Source organism: Aphelocoma coerulescens, assembly GCF_041296385.1.
Source record: "Aphelocoma coerulescens isolate FSJ_1873_10779 chromosome W unlocalized genomic scaffold, UR_Acoe_1.0 ChrW_unloc_scaf_1, whole genome shotgun sequence".
Taxonomy (NCBI): Eukaryota; Metazoa; Chordata; class Aves; order Passeriformes; family Corvidae; genus Aphelocoma; species Aphelocoma coerulescens.
Genome location: NW_027184080.1, coordinates 13135533 through 13150977, shown reverse-complemented (window position 1 = coordinate 13150977; position 15445 = coordinate 13135533). Strand labels below are relative to the sequence as shown.

At 45.1% G+C, this 15445-nt stretch overlaps 1 protein-coding gene across 6 annotated transcripts in view; it reads right to left on the bottom strand.

Moving 5' to 3' along the window:
• Window positions 1–831: 831 nt before the first annotated feature.
• LOC138102693 (kinesin-like protein KIF2A) overlaps window positions 832–15445 on the bottom strand; it is a 226453-nt gene continuing 211839 nt past the window's right edge. For all 6 annotated transcript variants that reach the window (XM_069000411.1, XM_069000413.1, XM_069000412.1 and 3 more), the window contains 2 exons: window positions 4749–4884; window positions 832–2607 (listed from right to left, as the gene is read on the bottom strand). In XM_069000411.1, the coding sequence (XP_068856512.1) occupies window positions 2522–2607; window positions 4749–4884 (222 nt within the window). In that variant the 3' untranslated portion in view covers window positions 832–2521. The remainder of the gene's footprint in view (window positions 2608–4748; window positions 4885–15445) is intronic.

The following is a 15445-nucleotide window of genomic DNA, read 5'->3' as shown; positions in this document are numbered from 1 at the left end:
TTTATGAGTGAATATAAGTAGTCACAGCAATATGCACAGACCAATACAGAAGGAAGAAGTGTTAGAGATTTGTGTCACATATCTTAAATGCTTTTTTTAGAGGACAGAAATCAAGATAAGCTTGTCTGAGTCCTATTCAAGTAATTCCAGCCCATCAAAGAAATGGGCTAGAGGAATTCAAGTGCTGTATTAGTTTTTTAAATCTCCATTCTCACTGATTCAGTAACAGTGTAGATATGATCTTTAGAGCAGGTTCTATTGCAAAGCCTGTCTCTTAACATTCCCCCCCTGGCCAGTTGATGCAATTTCAACTCGCATGTGCTACCTGACAAGACACATCATTTACAAGGCTTAGTAAAAAGTTGCTGAAATCTAACTGCCTCTGTCCTTCCTGTCCTCTTTGATACCCCATAAACCACATCCTGCTTGTGGCTCTAGGCTTGCATGGATGAATAGTAGGGAAGCAACTGTTTCTCATGTAGGATGCCTCAATCTTCAGCGGCTTTTTAAAAAGTAAGATTTCTCTAGAAAGCTGCTGCCTTCTATTTCATTGGGTTTTCTTCTTTTAGCTGTGATGGAAGACATTCTTAAATGTTCAGAAAGATGTGTGGTGTTTCTTTTAAGATCTGTTAAAATTGTAAAACTTGTCAGGATAGTCCTCTGGGGAGCTTGGTCCTATATGACAAATTTGTACAGAATAGTTAGTTCCAGAAGTAAATATTCATTCTGAAATCAGAGGCCTTTTGAAAAGTGTAACTCAGATGTGTTTACAAAATCAAACCCTTCCCAAAGTGGAAAAGAACTTTCATAGAAGTAAATTCTCATTTGTAATTCATTTAATAGCTTAATTTATTAAACACAGTATGTAAAATCTACATTGTTGTTTCACTTTAAATGTTTACACAGGGGAGGATTTTTAACCACAAAGCAACAAGAGCTTCCCATACCCTACCTTCCTATGGGAGATACAAATATTAAATGCTACAAGAATTCCTGGCTCATTAAACTTTCTTTTCATTGCCTTCCCTTTATTTCCCTCCAGGCCTGGCACAAACAAACAGGCTTGAATTACAAAAGTAATTTTTAAACAGTACCAAGGGAAAGTGTGATGATATGAACTCCTGGAAATGGGGAGAACTCCTAGAGAGGTCTACAATCCTTCATTTGACAAGAAGTTCTTACACAAAAGGTTAATCTTTTTTGGATACTGACTTGCAAAAATAATTTGAGTGCCACCACCTAAAAAGTGCTGATACCTATGGTGCCATTTGTGAGAATTCAGGTACTTATTGGATTTCTATTAGTACTAGGTAGAGTTATTGTGCAAATCCTCAAATGATGCAATTTCACCTCACTTTTCAGCTGTTGGCAATGTACAAAGGGAAAAGTAGGTATTAGCTACTTTTTTTTAAAGAATCAGAGCTACTTAAACTATCTGCAAACTACAGTTAATGCACATGTAAGCTCGTCATGTATCAAAAGCCAAAATTTAACAATATGTGGAAGGCCAATATGTATTTCTTTAGCTGGATCCCTGAATTTTGACAGCCTATCCATATGCAGAGGTCAGGTGGCACCTTTATTCTGACAGCATTATCACACCATACCACACACTGTATATCTATCTGTATTATTCTAAGACAACTCTCCTCAGTACTTAAACATTACCCTTTGTTATACATCAACCAATGTATTTTTTTGCTTGTTTTTACTTTTTTTTGTGTTTTATTTTTTAATTACAGAGAAAATGTTATAATTATATAACTATTCTTTATGGTATTCAAATAAACCTAAATATCAGATTTTTTACAAGCAGGATGGAATGTCCAGCTGTATGTTCACTCTAACAGCTCTTGCAGTTCCTGTTTGAAGGATATGGCACATGCTATGAAATGCACTAGCCACCAAAGAAAAAGTCTCAAAACACATTAAAAATATACACACACTAAAAGCAATTTATATTGACAAATATGAATGTTTTTCATTAAGGCTGTGCTTCAGAAAGAGGATGTTTAGGGTTAAGTAGCCTTCATCAAGGCACAGAATGGGACGAAGTAAGCACAGCTGTCTGTAGAAGATAAATTATGTAAAACCACTAGTGATGTACGCATGCAGCAAACACAATTTAAAACTGCACAACTGGTCTTTATAACAAAACTGAACATAGTTAAAAGGAAATACTGTGACTTTTCAATTGTCACAGATCTACTTCATTATTAAAAACATGGCAAATATTTCCAAGCATAAAATTTACAAATTGAATAAATGAAATATTTTAAACAAAGTGCTTCACAGATCTGAACCCTGCATGGTTGTATTGTCTGGTCTAGAAGCATTTTGTAGACATCATAGGAGCATTTCACACAAAACTGAAAATATAATTCAGATGAATAATAAACAGGACATTTCTAACATTTTTACACTTTCAAGTAGTTGAGCTCTTCCGACCACTGGGTTTTGTAACAAATGTGTCCTATAGCAGTACAGGTTCATAGATTCCTTTAGCAGCAGAGGCCCCCTTTCAAAGGGCACGTGGTCTTTTTGGGTTGATCTGTTTACTGGCCTGTTCCTCCTCTTGTAGAGCTGCCCGGAAAGATTTCACTTTATCTTTAATGAAAAAGAGAGAATGAGTACTAATGTGCCTATGCTCAACATAGATCCTGAAACTAAGGCCTAATGCAAAACAAAGAACATTCCTCCACAAAAATAGCTGAAGATACAAACTACAAGAGGATTGAGATAAGCTTAAATTTAATACTTACCATACAAACAAGTTGCTTAGTAACTTAGTCCCTTCTTAGATGCTACCCCTGTCTCTTCTTAGGAAGAAATTATTCCCTGTGAGGGTGGTGAGATACTGGCACAGGTTGACCAGAGAAGCTGTGGCTGCCCCATCCATCCCTGGAAGTGTTCAAGGCCAGGTCGGACAGGGCTTGGAGCAACCTGGTCTAGTGGAAGTTGTCCCTGCCCATGGCAGGGAGGGGAATGAGATGATCTTTAAGGTCCCTTCCAACCCAAACCATTATGTGATTCTATGATAAAAACTTTTCTTTGAATGTGAAAAGCATTTGTGATTAAATTTTTGAAGTAAAGAAATGTATCAATAATTTTTTTCATCATAGCTAGCATGAGAATAGGAGAAACCCTAGAAAAGAAGTGCTATCATTTCCTATTTATATTCCTCCTCCACTTCCATTCCACAGTAATATGCCCAAGAATGGGAAGAAGGAAACAAAACTGACAGCAGCATAAAAAAGTCAGTCCCAAAGTGACAGGACTAAAAGCTGAAATATTTGGTGACTATTATGTGCCATGAGCAAAACAAAAAAGTTACTGGGAGAAAGAAGCTTTAACAGTTCTTCCCTGCTGTTAGGCTATATATGTATCATGCTGTTTGTAAAGATGCAAAGATCTTTTAGATATCCTTTATCTCTAGTATCTTGTTTCAAAAGCAGTATCTAATGAGTTATGGAAGAACAGGGAGTCACCTAAAGTGTTTTTTCACTGCAGTTGTCTGGATGCCTTAGAATTTTAGCTTTTATATTTTTCATATATTTGTAATTCTGCAATTCTTTAGTGTATAACTCTAAACTCCATATAGAGTGTTAGCTACTGTTTTCCCATTTTGGTCAGACAAAACAGTTTCTCTTTAGGCCTGGGAATCAAGGACACCTTACTGTCTCAGGCCCCAAGAAATGTAAACAAAAGTGAGTTGGGGGGGAGCAAACTTGGGGTAAATGACTTCATTACTTGAAGCTGTAATTGCAAGATTAACCCCCAATATGCAAATGGACCAAACTTATAAAAGTATGAAAACCCGTCCTCCATTTTTGCGTGTAGCCCCTGGGGGGGCTTCATCTGCCCTAAATGTACCTGAAGGCCCTTCAATAAATATATCCACTTTTTATTCTCTTAATTTTGTCTGGCTTCTGTTTTTAGGTAGTCCCAAAAAGGCATCAGTCTCAAATTGTCTTTCCCTGAAGAGGAAGCCATCATCCATAAGAAGCAAAGGAATGCACATCTAATTATTTGCTAAAGTATACTGGTACCAATACATGCATACAAAGCAAGCAGGCCTCATCTGATTTGCTTGATGTATTCTAACTTACAGCAGATACTCAGACTGAGTAAAATGTAAGATTTTATCTTATAAAGAGTTTTCTAACACAGATAAAAAAACTCCAAAATAAACCAGTATAGCATGTTTGCTGGAATGCAGATACATAGAGAAACTAAAATGAAAAATTAATCTCCATGAGGTACTAAGCTGACATGCTGATTTTAGAAGACAAATGGAAGAGTCAATTTTGGTAACTAAAAATTATCTGCAGCTGGTTTTTCAACAGAGAGGCTGACAAAATTTTGACAGAAAGGCTGCTAAGGAAAAAAGTAGGATAAAAGCCATGCTACTCAGAACTTGACATTACTCTTAAGCACAGACTGAAAAACAACAGCAGGCTTTCTTTTTCTTTCCTTTATTCTTTTGGAACAAAGAAAAGAAACAACCCAAAGTTGCAGGATCAAGTTTATACTTTCTGGAGGTAAAGCAGACTCTTCCATTAAATTAGGATGGATTGAATACAGATGTGAACTCGTTCTTGAATAAATGTTCCTTTCTCAGAACATTACAGGACAGCATAAGGTGAAAAAAGACCCCAAAACATAACCACACTCTTTTTCTACTCATTATTACTGCAAGTGTTCATGGCATATGAAAATGCACACAAAAGTGATTAAAAGCAATCTACCTCTAAGTTCGGTCAGAATATCAATTTTTTGCTCTAGAATTGCTTCAAGTTGGGTAGCATAAGAATCCACATCATAGTCTACTTCTTCTGTCATCTCAAGAAGAGCTTTTTCATCTTCCAGCCATCTAATAGATTCCTAGGTAAAAGTTAAAAAAACTCAGCTAAATACATTAACAAAGTTTCAAGGCAAGTTTCAAGACAATTAATGAGCTGAATTATTCCTTTTCTCAAGATGACCACACTTTTACTGTCTAGTCACCTCACTATGTTTCAATCCTAAAATGAATCCTTATTCCTAATTTAGCAAAATTGTATGTTTTCTACATAGTTTCTTTACTCCAATGGTCATAACAGCAACAGATAAACCCCAGCTACCCCAGTTCTTTTCAAATTCAGAACTTTAGATGGTTGTAAAACTAAGAAATTAAGAACTTCATGGTTATGTACCCTTAGGTAGGTATCAAACTTTGAAGCCAGACTTCAATTTTAAGTATGGGCTGGTTGCCACTGACAATAATCATTATTGTGTCATTATTACAGTCAAGGAGCCAAAATAATTCTGTCCATACTCAAAACCAGTTTTGAGAGAAACTGTATAAAAGAAGAGCTAACTATCCAGACAGATAAGAGTACTGTAAAAGATGGTTAAAGCAGATATTAGGCATCTTTGCACTCTGAATATTACAAATTAAAGAAAAGAGGGGAAAAAAAAAAAAGAAAATGTCTTGCAGCAAAGAAGAATGTAACCAGGAGCTTAAAGCTTACAGAATCATGCAAAGCTGTGATTAGAAGAACTGATCTTGTTGGAAATGCTTTGATTAAAAATAGAGTAAGTAGATGACAGTTCTATGCATGCTCAGCCTGAAATACTAAAATTAAGTCTTTCCCTCTGTGCTCAGTAGTTCAAGTAATATTGAAAGCACAGTCTGTAAATGTTTTGTTGGCTTTCAGGACAGATGGAGCTCTCACATTGGGATAGGATTCATGTCATCTAATGTGAACTTCAAGAAATAAAGGAAGATCAAGATGTATAGAGTATAATTAATTAAGTTAATCTATTTTAGAGATTTTTGTTAGGATAGGATGTTTTGTATCCCAAAATCAAGAGCTTCCAGGGAAAAGCTGACAGAAGACAACTTCTGCATGTTACAGCTCGTAGATTTTGTATTCATGCAACCCATCTTCACCCATGACATAAATAACAAGTAATGCTGCAAATGAAAGTAGCTGAGCCTCAGACACATTTTCTTCTAATGACTGCTGTGAGGAGCAATAATCTCCAGCATAAGGCCAGATGAACACACAGAGGCAGTAACATCTTAATGCAGTTTGTCTCTCCAGAAGATGCAAGCATTAGGACACAGCTATGGCATAAGGCATGACTTTCACACTTCTGCATGCTTTACTTCAGGGCTAATGTTTCAAAATAACTAAATATCTACATCTGTTGTTAAATGTGTTATTTAGCATCCTTACTGTATTACATGAACACATCAATATTCCACTGTTAGATACTGTTTGGCACAGCCTGGTTTTAGGTAGCAGGCGAGCCACAAAGATGGCTCCTGTGAGGAAGCTGCTGGAAGCTTCCCACCATGTCCAGCAGAGCCAATGGCTGATGGATCTGAAGATGGACATGCTGCTGGCCAAAACTGGGCCAATGAAAGAGGTTAGTAATGCCTCTGTAATAACATATTTAAGAAGAAAATCAAAGCAAAGTCATGAGATTTTAGATTCTAGTCAGAGAAGAGGAGGAGGTGAGAACATGTGAGGGAAAACAACATGGTGACATTGAATCACGCTGAAACTGGGCCAGGAGACACTTCAGAGACAGAGTCAGAGAAGTGGGTATTTGCTTTATTTGGCATGCCGGGTGTGTGGGTATCGCTCCTCCAAACACACACACCGGTGCTCCCTACAACACAGTATTATGGGTTAAATTATGAATATTCATCACATTCCTTGGGACAGGCGTGTTTATACAAATTATTTCTCGGAAGTCATTAATATCATTAGCATACAGGCCACGTGTGCGCTGAGTGTTCTGGTGGTCGTGCTGAGGAAGGCCTCTCCTCTTCCTCGGGGGTCTTTCTGAAGAAGGCCAGTAGTCTTCCTCACAGTGCACTTTTCACCTTTCTCCCTGGGCATGCGTAGTCCTTTGAGGAATGATTCAGCGGTCTCTGAGATGGTCTTCGTCCCTTCTATCTTGACAAGATTAAGGCGAATTCGGTTTCTTAGGTTTTGTAATTAACACCTGCTGTCTGAACTAACATTTGCTGTCTCCCAATAGTTAACGGTGCTTACATGAGTTAGCTATTGACTGCCCCATCTTCAACACCAAGGTCAGTGAAGAAGGAAGGGGAGTAGGTGCTCCAAGCGCTGGAGACAAGATTCCTCTTCTTGGGGTTTTAGGAGCTCGCCTGTTGTTTTTTCTCTGTTAAAGGAATTTTCCCCATACATGTTGCTAGGGGAACAAATGGCTGGGTACTTAAGAAAAACAAAAGAGCTGGCTACTTTTTTGTTTTCACCTGAGTGTGTGGTCAGTCTGGGGTTTGAACAGAGAGGAAGGCTGCTTTTTTGGCTGCTTTTTTCCTTCTGCTGGACAAGCCCCGGGACCCCAAAGCCTGCCTTCCCTGCCCCACTGGGAGTCAGGCCGTGGCCGCCCTGCTGCCGCTGTTGCTTCGAGCCTTTGCTACGTTGTAGCCCTGCTCGCCCTGCCTGCCCAGACCTCTGGGGGGTTCCCCATCTGCGATTCCAGCCTGCTGTTCCCGAGGGTCCGGCCAGACACTGGGATCAGCTGCCCAGGTAGTTGTGAAGCTTCTTTGTCCCATCCCTTCCCAGGATCCCAGGCCACCAGTGCTGCGTGGTCCCCGAGCTCCGTCCGGAGTGCCCCCTTCAGCTGTGGGGGAACCATCACACCTGCCCTGCTCACCGGAAGCCGCCAGCGCCCCTGCCGGCTGCGACCGGAACTGCACCCGAGGGGAAAAGGGCCTGACAGCCGAGAAGGCTGGGACTGGGTTTGTGATTGATTGCTGTTACTGCCATTGTTATTGTTGTTTGTTTGCCTCATTATACACATATAGATATATAATAGTTCAGTTATTCCTATTTTCCATATCTTTGCCTAAAAGCCCCTTGATTTCAACATTATAACTCGGAGGGAAGGGGGTTGCATCTGCCATTCCAAGGGGGGGCTTCTGCCTTCCTTAGCAGACACCTGTCTTTCAAACCAAGACAGATCTTGGCGCCCAACCGTGGGGCCTGAGGGCATTAAGAGAAAGAGGTGAAAAAGGAATAACAGCTCCTGGATAACTTACTTTTGTGTGCTGGATATAGGAACCTTGTTAGGCAGCACTATGTGGTCTAGTTTACCCTGGTTCGGGTGGCAGGTGATCGTGGCTATATTCTTCCCCTTTGCAGCTCCTTACCTAAACATGGGTCCTCTGACTAAGGCTACCATTGCTGTTATCCAGTTTGCACTATGAGTCGAGAAGGTGAGGAATTAATGGGCTTTTAACTTCCTCCAGAATGTGGGTACATGGATAAAGGGCTATCACACACTGAGTGCATGTTTTTGGGGCTATGTTTAAAATGGTACCTTCTGTGAGGAAATGACACCAGGGGAAGTTTTCTCTCAACCCCTCAACCAGTTCTTTGGACCCACCCCACCAATTTTCGAAGGGTTTAGATTCCCTCTGAATACTAACCAACTGGTGCTGGTAGGCCTACTCTATTTAGCACTCAGGGATAAGTTGAGATTGGCTTGGATAACTACCCAGACACCGTCCCTAGAGACTAGAGATCCTACCCCAGAGCCTAATCCAGCCCCAGAGCCTGACACAGCCCCAGACACTAGAGATCCTGCCCCACGACCTGACCCTGCCCCGCAGCCTGATACCGCCCAACAGCCCACCTCAGAAATGGACTACCCAAAGTGGGTGGGGGTACTGGTGAAGGGGATGCAGGAGATTTGCCAGGAGATGGGCCAGGTGCGCCAGGAGATATGCCAGGAGATGGGCCAGGTGCGACAGGAGATATGCCAAGTGCTAAGGGAATACACCTCCTCAGCTAGTGAAAAACCCTCTCCCTGGCCTAAAGAGGGTGAGTCCGATGGTGCAGCAGTGGAACCCACGGATGTTACAACCGTCCAGGTTTCAGCTGAACCACAAGGACAACCACAGCCAGCAGCAGTCCCCCCTGTGCAAAGGAGGAAGTATAAGACCAAATCAGTACGACCAGTTAATGATGATGGGGAACCAGGGCCCTCACAACCAGCAGGAGAGCCAGAGCCAGAAATCATCATTGAGTCCCTGTCGTACGACAGTCTCCGTGGTATGCGAGACGACATTGTGCGAAGGGGGCGTGAGCCTTATACAACCTGGCTGCTTCGGGTTTGGGACCTTATGGGCACAAGTGTACAGCTGGATAGTGGTGAGGCAAGTTATCTGGGATCGTTGACCCAGGACCCAGGTGTGGACCAGATATTTGTGAGGGAGCCAGGGCCCCTTTCTCTCTGGGAGCGGCTCTTAATGAGTGTGAGAGAAAGGTTCATTCACAAAGAAAGAATGCGGGAGTACCATCACAGAATGCAGGGGAAGACACTTGAGGAAGGGATCCAGCAGCTAAGAGAGGTGGCAGTATTAGAGGTACTCTTTGAGAGGGATGGTCAGCACGGTAATGACCCCGATAAGGTCAGGTGCACAGGACAGATGATGTGGAACCTGGCAAAGCTAGGGCCACCGCAATATGCCACCTTCATTGCAGCGATTGATACTGACAATAACTGAGAAACAGTGGGCTCTGTCACCAACAAGCTCAGGAATTATGAGAGTATGGTCAATGGCCCGCTGAAAGCTCATGTCTCTGCTGTGGTCAAAGACCTCAAAGAGGAGATGAAGGAGATGAGGGAGGAGATGAGGAAGATCAGTGTGGCACCAGAGTGAGTCACAGGCCCCCAAGTCAGAGCCCGTCGTCCCCCGGCTAGAGAGAGAGGGTACACCCCACAAGCTGAGCTGTGGTTTTCCCTGTGTGAGCATGGGGAAGACATGAGAAGGTGGGATGGGAAACCCACCTCTGTCCTGGCAGGGCGAGGGTGTGAACTCAAGGAGGGAGGCACTAACCGAGGGGGTTCCACTAAGGTGAAAGTAGCCTCAGCCTCCTGTGACCGAGCTGCCAGGTATTACAGAAGGGAGGATGATATGTCGGATCCCCTTGAAGGTACCTCGAGCATGCACGCCCAGGGAAAGAATGATAACCAGGGCTAGAGGGGCTCTGCCTCTAGCCAGGAAGAGTCAGGGGAGAACCAGGTTTTCTGGACGGTGTGGATTCGATGGCCTGGCACATCAGAGCCACAGAAATATGATGCATTGGTTGATACTGGGGCACAGTGTCCTTTAATGCCATCGGGACATGTGGGGGCAGAACCTGTATCCATCGCTGGGGTGACTGGGGCATCACAGCAGTTGACCCTTTTGGAAGCTGAGGTGAGCCTGACTGGGAAGGAGTGGCAAAAGCATCCCATTGTGATTGGCCCAGAGGCCCTGTGTATTCTGGGCGTAGACTTCTGTTGGGGTCTTCTCCCCCCGCCATGTAGCCCTGGCAGAGGGGCCCTGAGGGCACAGACACACGGGGTTTCCCAGCCCCTGGTCAGCCTCGTTCCCATTGGTTGGTTTGTGTTTCCCTGCGCGGGAAAAGAACCCTTGGTCCCGTGACTGTAACAGTTCCTCGGCAGATCCCGGCCATGTGGCTGGAGAAATAAACATCTCTGAAACATCTAGCAAGAATCCGTCCACATATATATTTCCTTTCCACGGGACTCCTGGTTTGATATAGGCATGTTACAGTATCCCCGCTGCAACAAAATGGTGGTGAATTGAGAGCAGAATGATCCCCGATCCCTAAGCGACTGATTTGTGTGAATAAACCCTAGATACTTTGGATTCCTCTACTTGGTTTTGTTTTGCTGTTCCATATCTAAACTATGGAGGAACCATGGGAAGACTCTTGGCTTTCAGAGCCACATATGGACATTTATCTTAAAGTTAAAAAGATTCTTGAACAATGATTTGTAAATTTTAGCTTGATTCAAGCTCAAAAAGAACTGAAACACTTCCTGGCATGGCTGTTTAAGAACTTTTTCTATGTTTCTTGGGATTTAATTCTTACCAAGGAGTTTTGGAGCACTGCTTGGACGCAGTTAATTTTTGAGTCAAAATACATGCCGATGGAAGAATATTTTCGTGAATATTATTTAATTACTGAGACTGTTGAGCAATGTCAGCTGTGTCCTGGTGAAGGGAAGCCTGCCTCAGGGACCGTGCGACCCAGGCCACGTGCACTGAGCACTCTGCGAGCAGCAGCGAGGCAGTTCCCGCGCGCAGGCGGAGCCACACGAGCCGCAGTGTCGGTGGCGGAGCGAGGCGCGGCGGGATGGGCGGAACCCGGCGGTGCCCGCCCAGCCCCGCGCAGCACGTGGTGGAGCGAGACCTGTGAACGCCCAACCGAGAGGGGAGGGCGCACGGGCAGCGGCTGGTGGCGGTGGCGGTGGAGCATAGCCGCACCCAGCCGAAACGCGCGCTGGAGTAGGGTGCCAGGGGGTCATCGCTCGGGGGCCTGGCCAAGATGCAGCACCTGGCAGCGGCAGCGAGCTGCGACCAGAGGAGGCGACGCATGGAGAACTGAGTGGTGCGGTCCGGCCCGGCCGGCGCAGACCGGAACACGACCCCAGGAAGAGCGCGCAGGCACGAGCAGCCCCAACAATTGCAACACAGGAGCGACCGAAAGAGAGAGCAAAGACGCAGCGAGACAGAAAACATCAGCCACTCGGCAAAAAGAAAAGACCATAGTAGCTAAGATCTTAGGGATAGTGAAATGGTATAATGTTAAGCAAAATTATGGTTTTATAACAACGTGTGACAACCAGCAAGACATATTCATGCATAGAACTGCTATTAAAAAGAATAACCCTGAAAAATGCATCCCAAGCTTGGGAGATGGAGAGGTGGTAGAATTCAAAATTATACAAGGTAGAAAAGGGTTACAAGCATCGCAGGTCACTGGGCCTGATGGTGTTCCTGTAAAAGGCAGTATATATGCTAAAAATCATAGTCATGTTAGACAATATCTCCACTGCAAGCCCCCCCTACAGTCTCCCTTTCCTAATCCCACCTTTCCGTTTTACCCTATGTCCTATTACCCCTAGTGTATTCCCAATCCGTTTTATCATCCATGGTTTCCCTCACAAAACCATGCCTTTGCCAATTGTTTCCCCAAAAATCCCTTTCCAGTGCCAAGTGGGGGATGAAAAGGGGGAGGGAAGAAATTAAACCCTCTCCTGCCTCAGTTTCCCCACAAAGCATGCTCAGAGAGTTATGACTCCCTTCTGTCAGCCCTAAGATGTTCCAGAGAATCTGTTTGGACATTTAAAGACTCAGGAGGGTGGCTTGTTTTGTTTTGAAACTGTTCTTGTTATGTTTATCCAGTTGTTTTCGTTCTCCTTTTATTAAAATAAAACAGGTGAGATGTTGGGTTCTCCTCCTCCCGCCATGTAGCCCTGGCAGAGGGGCCCTGAGGGCACAGACACATGGGGTTTCCCAGCCCCTGGTCAGCCTCGTTCCCATTGGTTGGTTTGTGTTTCCCTGCGCAGGAAAAGAACCCTTGGTCCCGTGACTGTAACAGTTCCTCGGCAGATCCCGGCCATGCGGCTGGAGAAATAAACATCTCTGAAACATCTAGCAAGAATCCGTCCATATATATTTCTTTTCCACGGGATTCCTGGTTTTATATAGGCGTGTTACAGTATCCCCGCTGTAACAGACTTCCTCCAGAACAGGTATTACAAAGACCCAAAAGGACTCAGGTGGGCATTTGGGATTGCTGCTGTGGAGGCAGAGGGCATTAGGCAATTGAACACCCTGCCTGGACTATTAGAGAATCCTTCTGCAGTTGGGTTCCTCAAAGTGGAAGAGCAAAAAGTGCCAATTGTCACCTTGACAGTGCACCGCCAGTAGTATTGGACAAATCGAGATGCTGTGATCCCCATCCACAAGATGATCTGTGAGCTGGAGAGCCAAGGGGTGGTCAGCAAGACCCATTCACCCTTCAACAGCCCCATCTGGCCTGTGCGCAAGTCTGAAGGAGAATGGAGATTGACTGTGGACTATCATGCCTTGGATGAAGTGACTCCACCATTGAGCGCTGCTGTGCCAGACATGTTGGAGCTCCAGTATGAGCTGGAGTCCAAAGCAGCGAAGTGGTACGCCACTATTGACATTGCTAATGCATTTTTCTCCATTCCTCTGGCAGCAGAGTACAGGCCTCAGTTTGCCTTCACCTGGAGGGGCGTGCAGTACACCTGGAACTGACTGCCCCAGAGGTGGAAGCACAGTCCCACCATCTGCCATGGACTGATCCAGGCTGCACTGGAAGAGGGTGAGGCTCCAGAACATCTGCAGTACATTGATGACATCATTGTGTGGGGGAACACCGCATCAGAGGTATTTGAGAAAGGAGAGAGAATAATCCAAATTCTCCTAAAAGCTGGTTTCGCCATCAAGAAGAGCAAAGTCAAGGGACCTGCCCGAGAGATCCAGTTCCTAGAAGTAAAGTGACAAGATGGATGACCTCAGATTCCCACCGAGGTCATCAATAAGATCACTGCAATGTCTCCACCAACAAACAAGAAGGAAACACAAGCTTTCCTAGGTGCCATAGGTTTCTGGAGAATGCACATTCCTGAGTACAGCCAGATTGTGAGTCCTCTCTACCTGGTTACCCGCAAGAAGAACAATTTCCATTGGGGCCCTGAACAGCAGCAAGCCTTCGCCCAGATCAAGCAGGAAATCGCTCACGCCATAGCCCTTGGCCCAGTCAGGATGGGACCAGGGGTGAAGAACGTGCTCTACTCTGCAGCCGGGAACAATGGTCTGTCCTGGAGCCTGTGGCAGAAGGTGCCTGGTGAGACTCGGGGCCAACCACTGGGATTCTGGAGCCAAAGCTACAGAGGGTCTGAAGCCCGCTACACTCTCACAGAGAAAGAAATCTCAGCAGCTTATGAAGGAGTCCAAGCTGCCTCAGAAGTTATCGGCACAGAGGCGTAACTCCTCCTGGCACCCCGACTACCAGTGCTGGGGTGGATGTTCAAAGGAAAGGTTCCTTCCATGCATCACGCCACCGACGCTACTTGGAGCAAATGGATTGCTCTCATCACACAGCGCGCCCGAATTTGAAACCCAAGTCACCCTGGGATCTTGGAAATAATCACAAACTGGCCAGAAAGTGAGACTTTTGGGTTATCTGAAGAAGAAGAGGAGCAGGTGACACGTGCCGAAGAAGCCCCACCATATAACGAGCTACCAGAAAGACAATAAGCCCTCAGCACTGATGGCTCTTGCTGAATTGTAGGCCCTAGCCAGAAATGGAAAGCCACTGTATGGACCCCCACACGACAAGTTCCACAGGCTACTGAAGGAGAAGGTGGATCAAGCCAATTTGCTGAACTCAAAGCCATCCAATTAGCTCTGGACATTGCTGAAAGAGAGAGGTGGCCAAAGCTCTACCTCTACACTGATTCATGGATGGTAGCCAATGCTCTGTGGGGTTGGCTGGAAAGGTGGAATAAGGCAAACTGGCAGCACAGAGGAAAACCAATCTGGGCTGCTGAGGAGTGGAAAGGCATTGCCACTCGGTTAGAGAAGAAAGCCGTGAAGGTCCGTCATATACATGCTCACGTCCCCAAGAGCTGGGCTAATGAAGAACATCATAACAACAAACAGGTAGATCAGGCTGCGAAAATATAGGTGTCCCAGATAGATTTGGATTGGCATCATAAGGGAGAGTTGTTCCTAGCTCGATGGGCCCATGATGACTCAGGCCATCAGGGCAGAGATGCCACCTATAAGTGGGCACGAGATCGAGGGGTGGATCTAACCATGGACAGTATCTCCCAGGTGATCCATAATTGTGAGACATGCACGGCGATCAAGCAGGCCAAGCGGGTGAAGCCCCTGTGGTATGGTGGGCGATGGTCCAAATACAAGTATGGGGAGGCCTGGCAGATTGATTACATCACACTGCCTCAAACCCACCAAGGCAAGCGCTATGTGCTCACAATGGTAGAAGCCACCACAGGATGGCTGGAGAACTACCCTGTGCCTCATGGTACAGCCCGGAACACCATCCTGGGCCTTGAAAAGCAAGTCCTTTGGAGGCATGGTACCCCTGAGAGAATCGAGTCTGATAATGGGACTCATTTCAAGAACGGCCTTATAAACACCTGGGCTAGAGAACATGGCATTAAGTGGGTGTACCACATCCCTTACCATGCGCCAGCAGCTGGGGAGGTTGAGCAATGTAATGGATTGCTTAAAACCACCTTGAAGGCACTAGTTGGGGGGACTTTCAAAAACTGGGAGGTGCATTTAGCAAGAGCCACCTGGTTAGTTAACACCCGAGGCTCCACCAGCCGAGCAGGCCCTGCCCAATCCGAACCCCTACAAACAACAGACGGGGATAAGGTTCCAGTGGTGCACGTGAGAGGTATGCTTGGAAAAACTGTTTGGGTTAATTCTGTCTCGAGCAAAGACAGACCCATCCGTGGGGTTGTCTTCGCTCAGGGACCAGGTTGCACCTGGTGGGTGATGCAAAGGGATGGAGAGACCCGATGCATACCTCAAGGGGACCTTGTTTTAGGGTGAACT